This window comes from Dermochelys coriacea, chromosome 7, assembly GCF_009764565.3.
Source record: "Dermochelys coriacea isolate rDerCor1 chromosome 7, rDerCor1.pri.v4, whole genome shotgun sequence".
NCBI classification, from domain to species: Eukaryota; Metazoa; Chordata; order Testudines; family Dermochelyidae; genus Dermochelys; species Dermochelys coriacea.
The window spans coordinates 82,253,499-82,269,214 of NC_050074.1; the positions used below are offsets into that span (position 1 = coordinate 82,253,499).

The following is a 15,716-nucleotide window of genomic DNA, read 5'->3' on the forward strand; positions in this document are numbered from 1 at the left end:
ACAACAAACATACATAGGAGGAACATAACTGGTAACAATGACTGGTAAACCAGCTTTCAGCAGTATAGTGAATGTTTTTTATTTCAGCTAGTATACTAACTTTTAATGTGTGTGCTGATACCACAAATGGAAGTAAATTGTGCTTTTGATGCGCAGAACATTGTTTTTTATCTTAGAACTAGTTGCTGGAATCTGGAACCAGTTGTTGAGTGAGATTCAGTATTAATAGCAGTCTTAAATATTTTGCCATTTTCTAAAATTTCTAAATTTTCTCTGGTGGCCAGTTCTAATTATTGTATTTGGAAATTGGACAAGAACTAGTCTGAAACACTTGTATTTCAGGCCATGTGGCTGATCAGCATCTTGGGATATTGAAAGGTCTGACTAAATCAAGAGTGACTATGGATGTTTGAAAATTGGGGCAAGATCACACACTGTATGGTTAGCGGAGACCAACAGTGTCTGTGTATCCCTGACATTATTTGTGGTGTTATTTATCACCCTTTTGCGTTTCACAGATCTGGCTTTTATTGGCTGATGAGTGGCACTGTGATCAGTTATGAAGTGGTAGAATGTGTGTGTGTGGACTTGTCTAAACAATAACTTTAGGAGAAGACTGTCTGAAACATTTGTGACCTTGCCACAGATCAGCAACAGAATTTTAAAAAAATAAATAAATTACTCTTAAACTTTCTGAATGATGATTTCTTAATTTTATTTGCCAGGATGAAGAGGAAAAGGATGATGGGGAAGCTAAAGAGATCTCTACTCCTACCCACTGGTCTAAACTGGATCCAAAAACAATGAAGGTAACTGTTGAATATTTAGGTTTCTTTAATTGTACAGGTTTCAGAGTAGCAGCCGTGTTAGTCTGTATTCGCAAAAAGAAAAGGAGTACTTGTGGCACCTTAGAGACTAATCTCTAAGGTGCCACAAGTACTCCTTTTAATTGTACAGTATATTTTTATTTTTAAGAACATTTTTTTGGTATCGAGCTAAAGTTGACACATTTCTTCGCAGACTTTTAAAACTAGTTCAGTGTTTTTTGAAAGTTAAACAATGCTTCTGTTTTAGCTTCTTTCCTAATTTTATAGGTAAACAACTTTTTTTTACTGTGATATCCAAATATATATGTGTGAGTTAAAAGAAAGGAGTACTTGTAGCACCTTAGAGACTAACAAATTTATTTGAGCATAAGCTTTCTTGAGCTACAGCTCACTTCATCGAATGCATTTAGTGGAAAATACAGAGGGGAGATTGATATATATATACACACACAGAGAACATGAAACAGTGGGTTTATCATACACACTGTAAGGAGAGTGATCGCTTAAGATAAGCCATCACCAGCAGTGGGGGGGAAGGAGGAAAACCTTTCATGGTGACAAGCAAGGTAGGCTATTTCCAACAGTTAACAAGAATATCTGAGGAACAGTGGGGGGTGGGGGGGAGGAGAAATAACATGGGGAAATAGTTTTACTTTGTGTAATGACTCATCCATTCCCAGTCTCTATTCAAGCCTAAGTTAATTGTATCCAGTTTGCAAATTAATTCCAATTCAGCAGTCTCTCGTTGGAGTCTGTTTTTGAAGCTTTTTTGTTGAAGAATAGCCACTCTCAGGTCTGTAATCAAGTGACCAGAGAGATTGAAGTGTTCTCCGACTGGTTTTTGAATGTTATAATGCTTGACGTCCTGACTTCCTGAGGAAACTACAATCCATTGGTGATCTTCCTAAAAACACCATCCTAGCCACTATGGATGTAGAAGCCCTCTACACCAACATTCCACACAAAGATGGACTACAAGCCGTCAGGAACAGTATCCCCGATAATGTCACGGCTAACCTGGTGGCTGGACTTTGTCCTCACCCATAACTATTTCACATTTGGGGACAATGTATACCTTCAAATCAGCGGCACTGCGATGGGTACCCGCATGGCCCCACAGTATGCCAACATTTTTATGGCTGACTTAGAACAACGCTTCCTCAGCTCTCGTCCCCTAATGCCCCTACTCTACTTGAGCTACACTGATGACATCTTCATCATCTGGGCCCATGGAAAAGAAGCCCTTGAGGAATTCAACCATGATTTCAACAATTTCCATCCCACCACAACCTCAGCCTGGACCAGTCCACACAAGAGATCCACTTCCTGGACACTACGGTGCTAATAAGCAATGGTCACATAACCACCACCCTATATTGGAAACCTACTGACCGCTATTTCTACCTACATACCTCTAGCTTTCATCCAGATCATACCACACAATCCATTGTCTACAGCCAAGCTCTACGATATAACCGCATTTGCTCCAACCCCTCAGACAGAGACAAACACCTACAAAATTTCTATCATGCATTCCTACAACTACAGTACCCACCTGCTGAAGTGAAGAAACAGATTGACAGAGCCAGAAGAGTACCCAGAAGTCACCTACTACAGGACAGGCCCAACAAAGAAAACAACAGAACGCCACTAGCCATCACCTTCAGCCCCCGACTAAAACCTCTCCAACGCATCATCACGGATCTACAACCTATCCTGAAGGACGACCCATCACTCTCACAGATCTTGGGAGACAGGCCAGTCCTTGCTTATAGACAGCCCCCCAATCTGAAACAAATACTGACCAGCAACCACACACCACACACAAACCACTAACCCAGGAACCTATCCTTGCAACAAAGCCTGTTGCCAACTCTGCCCACATATCTATTCAGGGGATACCATCATAGGGCCTAATCACATCAGCCACACTATCAGAGGCTCGTTCACCTGGGCATCTACCAATGTGATATATGCCATCATGTGCCAGCAATGCCCCTCTGCTATGTACATTGGTCAAACTGGACAGTCTCTACGTAAAAGAATAAATGGACACAAATCAGACGTCAAGAATTATAACATTCAAAAACCAGTTGGAGAACACTTCAATCTCTCTGGTCACTCGATTACAGACCTGAAAGTGGCTATTCTTCAACAAAAAAACTTCAGAAACAGATTCCAACGAGAGACTGCTGAATTGGAATTAATTTGCAAACTGGATACAGTTAATTTAGGCTTGAATAGAGACTGGGAATGGATGAGTCATTACACAAAGTAAAACTATTTCCCCATGTTATTTCTCCTCCCCACCCCACCCCCACTGTTACTCAGATATTCTTGTTAACTGCTGGAAATAGCCTACCTTGCTTGTCACCATGAAAGGTTTTCCTCCTCCCCCCTGCGCCCCCGCTGCTGGTGATGGCTTATCTTAAGTGATCACTCTCCTTACAGTGTGTATGATAAACGCATTGTTTCATGTTCTCTGTGTGTATATCAATCTCCCCTCTGTATTTTCCACCAAATGCATCCAATGAAGTGAGCTGTAGCTCACGAAAGCTTATGCTCAAATAAATTTGTTAGTCTCTAAGGTGCCACAAGTACTCCTTTTTTTTTTTCTGAAACATGTTGTGTGTTAATGTCTGTTATGATTCCTATAGAAGAGCCTTAACTATTCCATTGAAAGTCTTCAAACTGGCTACAATTTCAAGAAATCAGATTTATTTTATTTAACTGAAAGTGAAGCGTCTACAGTAATCTGGCCTATATACTTATACTCAAGTGAGATTTCCTACTCCGGTGTTTAGAAGACAGTTAGTGCAGGAAGACAAATAGAGTTCTTCAGTCATGTTTCCTATAGAAATACTTTATTTATATAACATATATTTTGACGTAAACAGACCTAAAAAGTAATGCCTACAACTTCCTCTGGACCCTTACGTAATTTAACTTTCATATTATATATGATACTCAACAATATACAAAACTATATTCCAGTAGTCATAATAAATAAATAAATGAGCTCTCCAACTTTTTGCTTACCGCTACCAAAATACCTTCTAGAAAAGAGGGAGGGGCTTCAGGGGGATGAAACAAAAAACGTAAGAACTAATGTGTTTTGCAATTAATACCTTTTTTTATATTTAGTTTATTCCAATGTTGATGAAAAAGGATTTCATTAGCTATTAGACTGTAGGTAATGTTTGCATTTTTGACTTCAGAATGATTGATTATGTATATTGCTATGGCACTGATCAGTACCACTTACACAACTTCTGTTTACTAGGTAAATGACCTTCGCAAGGAATTAGAAAGTCGTACTCTTAGCTCTAAAGGATTAAAATCCCAACTGATAGCCCGACTGACAAAGCAACTGAAAGTAGAAGAACAAAAGAAGAACAGAAGGAGTTAGAGAAATCTGAAAAAGAAGATGAGGAGGAGGAGGATAGGAAATCTGAAGATGACAAAGAGGTTGGTATTGAGATTTACTTAGTTTAATTTTAAAATGTTATGTAGTGCAGTAGAGGGAAATTGTTAAATCAAGATTTTAGTTCTCCACTAGCCAGATTGGGAGTCTGGGCTGGGAAAGGCTTTTTTGCTCTAATTTGAGCTGCTGATTTGTGATGAAACCTTTGTTTAAACGAAGTCGTTTGAATTTTTTATTTCAGTAAACCCAACTCAAAAATATAAATTTACTGAAAATAGATATGCCGGAGTTAAGTTATTCAGACCATTTAAAAAAAATAAACAAACAAAAACGTTGAGGGCAACAGGAAGAATAAATTATTTTGTAAGATTTTAACTTTTTTTAACATTAAGAACCTCAGGGAGTTCAAGTATATTGGCTCTGCACATTTTTCCTCTTATGGACTTATGCACTTCTGGTGCTACAAGCTTCAGTGAACCATTTTCACAAATGTTCAGAATTAATCCTATAAAAAGCTACAGGACCACAACTACCTTGGTTCCTTTCCATTGTTAGTTGCAGACTGAGGGCTGTCATTCCATGTCTTGAAAATTAAATTTTAACTTTTGGCCAAATAATATTTTTAAGTTTTCATCATGTAGTATAGTGGTAGTTTCCATATTCACAATGTAGTTTTGTTCAGGTTTTCTTCTGTTCCCTATGGTGCTGCACAGATTGTCTCTAGTTGGCCTTTGGCCTCAGTAAGACAGGCAATTACAATTGATCTGAATAAAAAAATCTGGCTTCCAGGAGTGAGCATTCCTGCTCTCCTGGGGTGGCCATTCCGACAACAAAACTCAATGACTGATGTCTGGCAGAAGGCAATTCTTTAGTGCATTATTCCTTGTGCCTTGCGTCTGTGTCATGGTGCCAAACGTAATTCAGGGTTGGGTGCCAAATAATAAAAAAAAAAAATGTAAGAAAAGACATACAGACATAGTTTCAGCTCTTCATACTGAAGTAGATCTTAAGAGCTGAATGCTCAAGTCTGTCCTTTCCGTAAGCATTTGAAATCATGCATTAAGCAAAGGACCAGTTGGGATGCCATTGGCCCCAGACACTTTGGCATCTTTGTAAAGTGCATCTGTTGGCACCAGAAAACTAATTGCCTGTTTCTTTAATACCAAAGACTTGCCTCAGTGCCCAAAACTGAAACCCTCAGTGCCACAGGCATCATTGTTACTGAAAAGCCTGGTCTGAGAAGAGACTTGGTCAGTGCGAAGTCTTCCACAGGCCCATCTCTGATGGTTCATTTGAGCTCTCCTTAGGTAGAGGCCTCAGTTCCTCTTTCTACATCTCTGGAAAAGATGGTGTAGCATTGAAGAATCGTCTGTACCCCCAAGATCCAATGCTGACTCTCAAAAAAGCAATGAGGCACCATGATTCCAGGGACTACTTCAGTGTTGGAGACCTTTGTGCTGTGAGTGACTCTGGTCCCTCAGTTTGGAAGGTGACTCCTCTTTCCTTAGTGCCAACCCTGGAAACCTTGCTGATTCCTTCTGCTTTGAGGGATATTTGTTGCATGTCTCTGGCCACTGATGCTGCACTGAGTGTCAGTTTCCCCAGAGATGACAGTTTGGTATTTTTCCTTCCTTTAGGTTGAATCCGAAAACAGTATATTGACGATCAAGTTAATCAAACTTGAATTTGATTAACTTCAAATAGCAATCACATAGTATCTTGGAACACTGAGTAATGCACTGTTTTTAAAAGTAAGCAGAGACTTGCTTGAGTATTTTTAAACAGCAAAACTTTTATGTTCTTGGCTTAGCAGTTAAAAAGCTAAAATCTTTGCTTTTTGCTGCAAGATGAAATTTACTGCAATCACAAATAAAAATACCATTCTTTTTCTATCTTTGTTTAGTCTGTAGCAGTTGTATCTAGAGATATTGCATATAACATGATACCCTGTTTTTTAAAAAAACAAAACCAAATGTAAACCAACCACTTAGCATCTAAAGGTAAATCTGTGCTGTTCATATGCACTGAGGGAAGGTTGTGTATGGAGCTTTTACTCTTCTCATGTAGGAAATTTAAGGGCTTAAAAGAGCCCTTGGAATGTCTGCTAACTTGCCAGTTGGCATATCATACCTCTAAGGGACATAATTTGGTCCCGTTCCAGCTATCAAGCAAATACACTGCAGTTAGCACTGTGTGCTAATAAGGGTTTGTATGTTGCTCCTTACAGAGGATGTGGTGCTCCTGCATACCCTATGGAATGTTGCCTTGGCTAACAGGATTTCTGCAGCAGAGGATGACACTGGACAGCATCCCTACTCTCTCTAGGAGCCACTGACCCACAATCTGTTAATAAATTTCCCAGCACTTAAGCCTTCTATCCGTTCTGTGAAAAACAGTGAGCATTTAAAGCTAATATATGGTTTGAAATTTCATCTCTAAAATGTTTGTTTATTTTTTTAGGAAGAAGAAAGGAAACGTCAGGAAGAAATGGAGCGTCAACGACGAGAGAGACGATACATCTTGCCTGATGAACCAGCAATCATTGTACATCCAAACTGGGCAGCAAAAAGTGGAAAATTTGATTGTAGTATTATGTCTCTTAGTGTTCTTCTGGATTATAGGCTGGAGGATAACAAAGAGCATTCTTTTGAGGTAATTTTGTTTATTTTGTATCTAGTACAGCATAATGAAATGCAATTTTAGTGAGTTTAATGTAGTAGAAGATTGTACTGAGAAATACCAACTTTTCACACCAAATATTTGAATAAGTACATTTTAAATGCAATACTACTTAGACTCTATTTCTGTTGCAGCAAAAGTACTACATAATATATTACTCAAATTCTGCTATAACTTACTGCTACAACTAAATCCTTATTTTCATGTTGGCAACTAGATCCTAAAATTCTAAATATTAAGGTACTAGTGTAAAAAGAGACAAACTTGAAGTTTTAATCCTTAGTCCATACTTGCAAAAACTGTAGGTATTGATGCCACATTTATCACTGCAGTATGACTGCTCTGTAAATTCTAAAAGAAACACACAGGTTCTCACCTTCTCCCTTTCGTTTCTCTCTCTCAAAGGAAACTTTTTCCTGAGGTTGTAAGGCAAATTGGCTGTTTTTTCTGTACTCATGAATATCTTACATATTGATATGACAAGAGTGTGTTAACACATTACTTGTTCAGAATGTTTTATGTCTTGCGTATTAGTACATAAGCAGTTCATGGAACTTGCATGGTTGTCTATGCTAGTCACATTCATAGGTACTGCAGCTATTCCTCTTTTCTTGGTGTATAGAAATACCTTAGTATTTCAGATACCACATTTTGATAACTGTAGGTAAATATTGTATTGGTTTTATTTTAAATGACAAGCATCATGTTCAGACATCTGTAATTACGCTTTCTTTGTCTGTGTACTATTTTAATGAATATAGTCTTGGGTCGGAATTTGTACTTAATTGTTTTACTAGGATATCTAACTAATATTTTGACATCTTTAGATCACCATAGTGTTTGCCACATGCACTATACGTTTTCAAACCTCTTTAGACTATTTTGTTTTTCCTTTTCCAGTACTCCTCCATCATACCTCAAACTCGCTGGTTTATAATTACCAGGTCTTTGCTTTCCCCTTTCAGCATTTTCCAAGGTCAAGTCTACCGATATTTTCCTTATGTTCTTGATATATCTTTATTTTTTTTCCTTAGGCTTCTATTTTTAACTGGCTAACTGGTGCTATTTTCCTTGCACAAGTTTTCATACAATCCCTTTTTGTAATACTGAGTCATGTTTTGCTTTGTGGACTAATTCACAAGCCTGCTTTTTAGTAAAAATAAATTTTCATAGTTGTAGCCAATCTTACAATACTTAAATTATGTACACAGGCTTTCTGTGAAGTAGATATGTGAACTGAGTGTTTGCTCATGGCTTTTGATTGATTTGTGTGTGTTTGTGCTTTGCAAATCTGCATTTTAAAAAATAGTTTTTTATTCACATGTTCTAAATGCCAGTACTGTTTTCTTCTATGTTATGAAAAGGCAGTATTGTCTTTTATTTTTGTGTGGAAATAGTTTGTTTTCTGCAATTAACTTGTTTTTAATTATGCACAGTTTCTTGATTCCCTCTCCACATCCCCAAGTTCTTATGCTCTGCATCATTCTTAACTTAAGGAACTGGTGTAGCTTAAACTAAGTATTTGTTACAATAGCAAGTCATAATATCTGCTTCCTAGTACTATGAGTGTTTGTTTGAATTTGTATAGCAAAATAAAAATTAATTTGGGACCTGAGGGCTGCAATCTGTCTGTCTGTCTGTCGTTTTTAAAAAGTTGTAATTTTAACTTTTCTTTTTCAGATGACCATATTCAAACAAACTGGGTTTTTTAGATAAACACTGTTACTCTGATACAGTGCCATGTTTCTGATTTAATATGATACGAATTTTGATAGGGTTACTTAAATGCAAATACAGTATAACTATATTTTTAAAATCATACCTCTTACCACCAGTTCTCCCTTGTGTTTTTTGATTTCAGGTTTCCTTGTTTGCAGAACTATTCAATGAAATGCTTCAAAGGGATTTTGGTGTCAGAATCTACAAAGCACTGATATCCCTTCCAGAGAGAGAGGACAAAAAAGATAAAAAGAGCAAAAAAGAGGAGAGAAAAGATAAAAAAGAAGAAAAAGATGATGAAAACGATGATCCAAAACCTAAGAGGAGAAAATCTGGAGATGATAAAGATAAGAAGAAGATAAAGAAGAGAGGAAGGTCTGCAATTAGTTTATGTAAAAATACATGACGTTGCTTGGATAAGCAATAATCAGTTTACTGTGTTTTATTCTGCAATTTCCAAAACTTCATATTTTTGTGTTAATTTATTTGTCTGGATCAAGATTGTTCAAATAGAGTAGTTCTTAATCTTGAAGAACTTGACAATTATGCATTTTCTCAAGTGTCTACTTTAAATGGCATTCAGCTGTGTCATTGTAAAATGATGTAAATTAATTGGAAATACTAATTGGATGAAAATATATATATATATATATATATATATAATATATATATATATATAAAATAGTGTGTGTGTGTGTGTGTGTGTGTGTATTGAAGTTTTTAATTAATGATAGTGAGATGTTTTTTTTCATTTTGCTATAGCCCATCGTTGCATTGCTTAATTTTTAGCTATTTTCATTACAGAGGGAAGATAAAAGGAAAGATGATACTAAAGATGAAGAAGAAACTGAAGATGACAATAATCAGGAAGAGTATGATCCAATGGAAGCGGAAGATGCTGAAGATGAGGATGATGGTATATTATGTGAAAGTTTTTTGACTTCCTCAAAACTTTTGTATTGTGTCTGGATATTCTTTTTGAACTTGAGAGCTTTAGAATTAGAAAATTCAAGTATTAGTATAATTAGACACTCTAATTTGTTTGTGTTGTCATAATTCTGAGTGGTCAAAATCAGGATTGAAGCCCTATTGGGTGGATAAAGTTAGACACTTAAGTTTGAAAATGTTTGCTTGTATTTTTAAGCTTTTTCCTGGGCCAAATTATCACAACCCAGAGGTTCTGGTACACCATAAAATAGAGTGTCTCCTTGGCTCAGCGTCCCTTCATTCCCCACTTGGACTGGTGGCTTCTGGTTCCGTTTCCTCCCAAAGAAGCAGGAATAGTGGAATGAAACCACTTCTATTTTCCAGGAGCAGCAGCAGTGGCCCTCCGTCACCCTGCCCATAGATGCGGGAGAGGATAAGTGGGAATGACCTATTCTGTACTCTTTTGCCACATGAACGCTTCTTTGTTGGAGAGGTGTAGGCAGGAGTGAACATCCAGTTGAGATGTATGGGGCAGTTCACACTTCACAGAGCTAGTGACAGGCTGTCAGTAGATTTGAGCAAACACCATTGCAGCAGTTTACACTTGGGTCAGATTCTTTACAATGAAAGTAAAATAAATAAATAAATAAAATTTTCAATTAGAACTTGGATTGGGAGGTGATCCTATGGCCCCCAAGAACTGGGTTCCAAGGTATGGATCTACAGTGCTATATACCTTAAACCAGCCCTGCTTTTGTCAAAGTTTTCTCTCTTCTATTTCAGATTTTGATACTATATTGCCTACCTTACAAAAAGCAGTTTATTAAAAAGCTTTTAATAAACTCGGTTTTTGAGAACCTAAATGTCACAACCAAATGAACTTATAGTAAAACATCTATCTTCTCTTATCCTTTTCTCTCATTTGGGTTAATTATTAGGATATAACTTTGAATCTTTGAAACTCTTGAGTCTTAGAGGAAGTTGCATACTTTCTGTGGCTCTTACTTACTTGCATGGTGGCACCTCAACTATATTAAAGTTAGCTTATCTAATGTTCTGTCTAGCTTTCTATGTGAAAACCAAGCCTACGTATGAAAACTTGAAAAATATATTGAGATAAAATTGACAGATTTGAGTGCATTGTGTCAAATTAGGCCAAAAGGAAAAAAAACAAAAAACAAAAATTAATTATAATCTTGCAAAATGACATTTTACCTTTCAATTTCATATTTAGGAAGAGAGTGTCATAATCTGATCACTTTTTTTTGTGCAAACTGTATTTTCTTTAAAAATCATACACAAGCATTTGAAATAGTGGTTCTAGACTCTAATTCACTGTGAATTTGCTGAATTCCACTTTTGTTTTTTAGACCGGGATGATGAGGAAATGAACAAGCGAGATGATAGAAGAGAGGGAAACAGACATTGCAAAGAGAGATCTTCTAAAGATAAAGTACTTACTGCCTATTTTATAACTATACATAGCCTTAATGTAAAAGTAGTACCGGTTAAGGTTGCTCCTTAGTTTTTCATTATAAAATCTGTTTTCATTGGTTCGTTTCTCTCAAACTTTCTGTTTAGCCTGAAACTTTACATCTAAATAAGTTAGAGGACAGTGCTTCTGATGAATTTTTAAATGTTTTCTTCTAAATCTTGTAAGTTATTTTAAATTTTTCTCTCATAATTAACTTTCTCGGGGGGGGGATACTAATTAGCTTGCAAGACTTGAGGGTAAGTTCTGCCCATCCATAAAAGAGGCAACTGGTCTGATTTTAAGCGCCAATTTGAGGCGGGCAGAAATCCAGTGAAATTGCCTCCATCTATTAAGGAGGGTAGGAAGAAGTGTGGCCCAGCCTATGCATTCATGCCACTTGTGTTTCATTTGGACCTTTGAGGTTTCTGTGATTTAATCCCAAATTGGTTCGTTTTTGTTTTTTGTTTTGTTTTTTGAAGTGGTTTCCATATTCATGTCTCAGTAAATCAGATGTTCTTTTAATGCAACAAAATATTAGGCTATAAACTAACTTTTCCGTTATAATGTCTGGAATCCTTTTGGAAGTCTCCTCGTACACAAAAAAGAGAGCCTCTTCCTCAGAAATAACCATGGCTTTTCTCCACATGCCAGAACAATGAAATTCAGAAAAATGAAAACTAACCATAACATAGTGAATCTAGGATTTGTTTGCCAAAAATCAGAAAGTAAAACAGATTCTTAATCATACCCCTTCTCTCCTCTTAAGCTAAGGAGGTGTAAAAACAATATTAAGCATGCATGCAGGACTGCAGATCAATCCCAGGACCTTGTGTGATTCTGATGTTTGTTAATTATAGTTATGGGTGTTCTGTTTTGAAAATAATTGTCAATTCTAAGATTTGAGACTTTCTGAGGGGGCATTATCTATGAACACACTTGTGTACCATTGGTGCGGGGATGTTTAAGTCATTTGATAGAGCCATGCTAGCCTGAGCAAAAGGAAAAAAGAATATTTTCCTGTTTACATGTACGAAAACCTGTCTTCTATGCTTTAATTCTGTTAAGAATTTTTGGTTATAGCTTGTATGAGAGATGTCATACTAAATAAAGCTATATTATACTTATGAGCATAATAGGTAAAATACTGACAATAGTAGTAACTTTGATTTATAAAGTAAATGGTAAAATTGGTAGAGGGAATCTACCTTGTTAACCCAAGCACTCTATTAATTATTTATAAAGAATAGGAAACACTGATATTGTTACTTACTAATTAATATGCAATGTATTCTCTATAGGAGAAAGATAAGACACAGATGATTACAGTTAACCGGGATCTTCTGATGGCTTTCGTTTATTTTGATCAAAGTCATTGTGGATACCTTCTTGAAAAGGACATGGAGGAGATACTGTATACACTTGGACTACATCTTTCACGTGCTCAGGTTCTATTTTATAATTATATAGAAATGTATTTTGAAATGAGGCAGGAATGCTGAAGAAAGAGTAAATATAATATATTTAAAGGTTGTTTCATATTCATTGTGGGCAAGTTAGTGCTGTTATAAATTTTTATCTGACTTGTTTAAAGTTGCAATCAGTAAGCTTTTTTGCATTTTAATGCAATCACTTTAATATTTTAAATCAAATATTTGTTTTAAAAATACTATTGTAAATATAAAACTATTATAATATTATTCAACAAAGTAACATAATATTGATCTCCTTTGTTATATTTTAGGTTAAGAAACTACTTAATAAGGTAGTACTTCGAGAATCTTGCTTTTACAGAAGATTAACTGATACCTCAAAAGATGAAGAAAATCAGGAAGAGTCTGAAGCCCTGCAGGAAGATATGTTAGGTCAGTGATCCCCAAACTGTGGGGCATGCCCTTTACGGGGGGTGCAGAGAAATGTTCAGAGGGGCGTGATGGGACCTGGGCTAGCCCACTGGGGTGGGGAGGGAGTGCCACCCAGCCCCACTCTACCTCTGGATCTGCTTCTGGTCCTGCCCCCAACTGTGGCTGGCGGGGAAGGGGGCACAGACAGGGGTAAGGTGGAGGCACAAAAAAGTTAGTACTAATTTGCAAAACTTCACCTAAAATCATTGTTGTATTACAGAGATAAGAGTGGATAAAATATTTATTCCCTTAAAGTTACAAGTTCAGCACTTCAAACAAGTAGATCCTGTGAGGTCTGCTTAGATCTTGGACAGTTGGCAGAACCCAGGACTTCTGGCTCCCCATGCTCCCTGCTGTGTTTACTGTGCAAACCGTGTATATTGGAATGGGAAAGTGGATGAGCTTTCTGATTATCAGGATTACTTACCTGTGGGGAACGTGTTTGTGGGGAATGATACTGCAGAGGGCAGCCACTCTACTCCTCTTCCTTAGCATGGAATTCAGTTCATGTAGCCATCCTTCAATAAACGCAGAAGATGGGAAGAATGTTATGCAAGCGGCATTCGCTCTTTTCAGGCCCCACACCTGACTCTACCTGCTTTTTATCTCCTCCCTCACATATGCAGAGAGCACCTTGGTTCTCAAATATTTAAGATTAGGGACTTTTTTTTTTTTTTTAGAAGGTTTTGAACACATGGCGGAAGGTTCAAGTTTGGTTATTCGTATTCTGGTCAGTTGAAAACTAACCCAATTTTTAATGGTTTTACATATTTTGTAACATTACTTATTTTATTTTAGGAAACAGATTGTTGCTACCATCCCCTACTATAAAACAGGAATCTAAGGGTACAGAAGAAAATGTTGGCCTGATTGTGTACAATGGAGCTATGGTGGATGTAGGGAGCCTCTTGCAGAAACTAGAGAAGAGTGAAAGAGTGCGGGCTGAAATAGAACAAAAACTTCAGTTGCTGGAAGAGAAAACAGGTTTGAGAATGTACTTTGAAGATATACCATGATTGTTCTGAAATGTTTATTATAAAATACTACATATACAGTACATAACACTCAAACCTTCTAGAATTTGGTTTATGACCCCGTGTTATAAAACAGTTTTGCGTTATTAAATTCTGTTTTTTCCCCCTATTTCTCTCACACACTTGGAACTTGCACAGCTATGTTAGTCCTTTGTGTTTGCCTTTTCTGATCAAATTAAGTGCAAATCCATGTCAGACAAAGAACAAACGTGTTCAGAGTTCAGTATTGAATTGCATAAAAAATCAGGTTATTTTACCTGAGGACATTTTCTGGGGAGTGAATTATTTAATGCCCCATGTGGAGCAGAATAACAGATCATTTTACTTCTCAAATTGCGAGGAGCTTAAATATTAATTATCATATTTTATTAGTGCTAATGCTTAATACTGTCTTTTAAAAATTTGTATTGTTTTTTTAGGATGCAGAAAGGAATGTTAGGGGGCATAGTGTAAGGTATTTGAGATGACTTGAGATTCTGTCTTTTTTTTTCAGATGAAGATGAAAAGACCATATTACAATTGGAGAATTCTAACAAAAGTCTGTCTGGAGAGCTTAAAGAAGTAAAAAAGGACCTAAACCAACTACAAGAGAATTTGAAGACCTCAGAAGATACCAATTTGCAATTTGAGGGCCAGCTGAATAAGACAATCAAAAATTTAGCCACAGTTATGGATGAAATACACAGCGTTCTTAAAAAGGTTAGAATCTTGCATCTCTTCCATTTTATGTAATTGCTTTATAAACTAAGCAATTTTAAAATGAGTTTTCAGAATATTCCCAGACACATGTACATATTAATTTGTAATTAAGGCTCTAAATGTGTATTGGTCATTTAAGGGAAAGAAATATTAATAGAGTGGTGTAGGGTTTTTTGTTTTTGTTTTTAAAAAAAAAAGGGAAAACCAGGGAACTATTTTTAGGTGTAACCTTAACTATGAAAATTAACAGTTCAGGTATCTAAAACCACCATAATTGTGCCTTCATATCACCCACTGGCTGAAATCTGCCTTAGACCACCTTAAATCCTATGTTGAGCAAAAGGATCATATGGGAATCCTTGTGATGTAGATATTTCCAGAGACTTGCATGGGAGGCATTCTGGTGTGATGAATAAGGCCTAGAACTCTGGGTGTCAGGAGGCCTGGAGTCTAATCCTGCTTGTGACAATAACTTCCTTTGTGTCCTTGGACAAGTGGCTTACATCTATAAACATCAGTTTCACTTTATTTATAATTGGAGTGATATTTATCTACTTCATTGGGATGTTATAAGGCCTAACTAAATTATGCTTGCCTAAATGTAGGCTATTACTGACACTTAGTGGCAGTAGTATTACTAGAACTCAAAAGTTCCTTGCTTTCAGCTATATGTTGATTCAGTGATACCATATGGCATCTTGGAAGGGTCCATTAAAAATAAAGATTAGGAAACATGCCAGATTTGTTTGATGTACCAGAAAAATTCTACTCTACCATAAAATCATAGAAGTGAAATTTCAGGAGAATTGTAGTTTTGAAGATGAGGGCAGTGGACAAAGTTAGACTTAGAAAGGAAAGCTAGCTTCAACTTTATCATGAAGAGATGGTAGTTTCTCCATAATTTATTTTCGCCACAGAAATGTCTCTGTGGGAGGCCTCACAGAAGCTGCTACTTAGATGAAGTGCTGACTTGTGAATCTCCTACTTCACTCCTGGAGGAATTCTGCACCACTGCACATGATTTATGTCCCC

At 36.7% G+C, this 15,716-nt stretch overlaps 1 protein-coding gene across 1 annotated transcript in view; it reads left to right on the top strand.

Annotated features, from left to right (window-relative positions):
* The window catches only part of CCAR1 (cell division cycle and apoptosis regulator 1), a 44,319-nt gene that overhangs the window by 25,583 nt on the left and 3,020 nt on the right, over positions 1-15,716 (top strand). Inside the window, 12 exon segments of the mRNA XM_043519335.1 lie at positions 726-809; positions 4,111-4,210; positions 4,213-4,295; positions 6,712-6,903; positions 8,792-8,999; positions 9,002-9,024; positions 9,454-9,565; positions 10,947-11,029; positions 12,349-12,495; positions 12,792-12,912; positions 13,750-13,935; positions 14,479-14,684. Coding sequence (XP_043375270.1) covers positions 726-809; positions 4,111-4,210; positions 4,213-4,295; positions 6,712-6,903; positions 8,792-8,999; positions 9,002-9,024; positions 9,454-9,565; positions 10,947-11,029; positions 12,349-12,495; positions 12,792-12,912; positions 13,750-13,935; positions 14,479-14,684 — 1,545 coding nt within the window.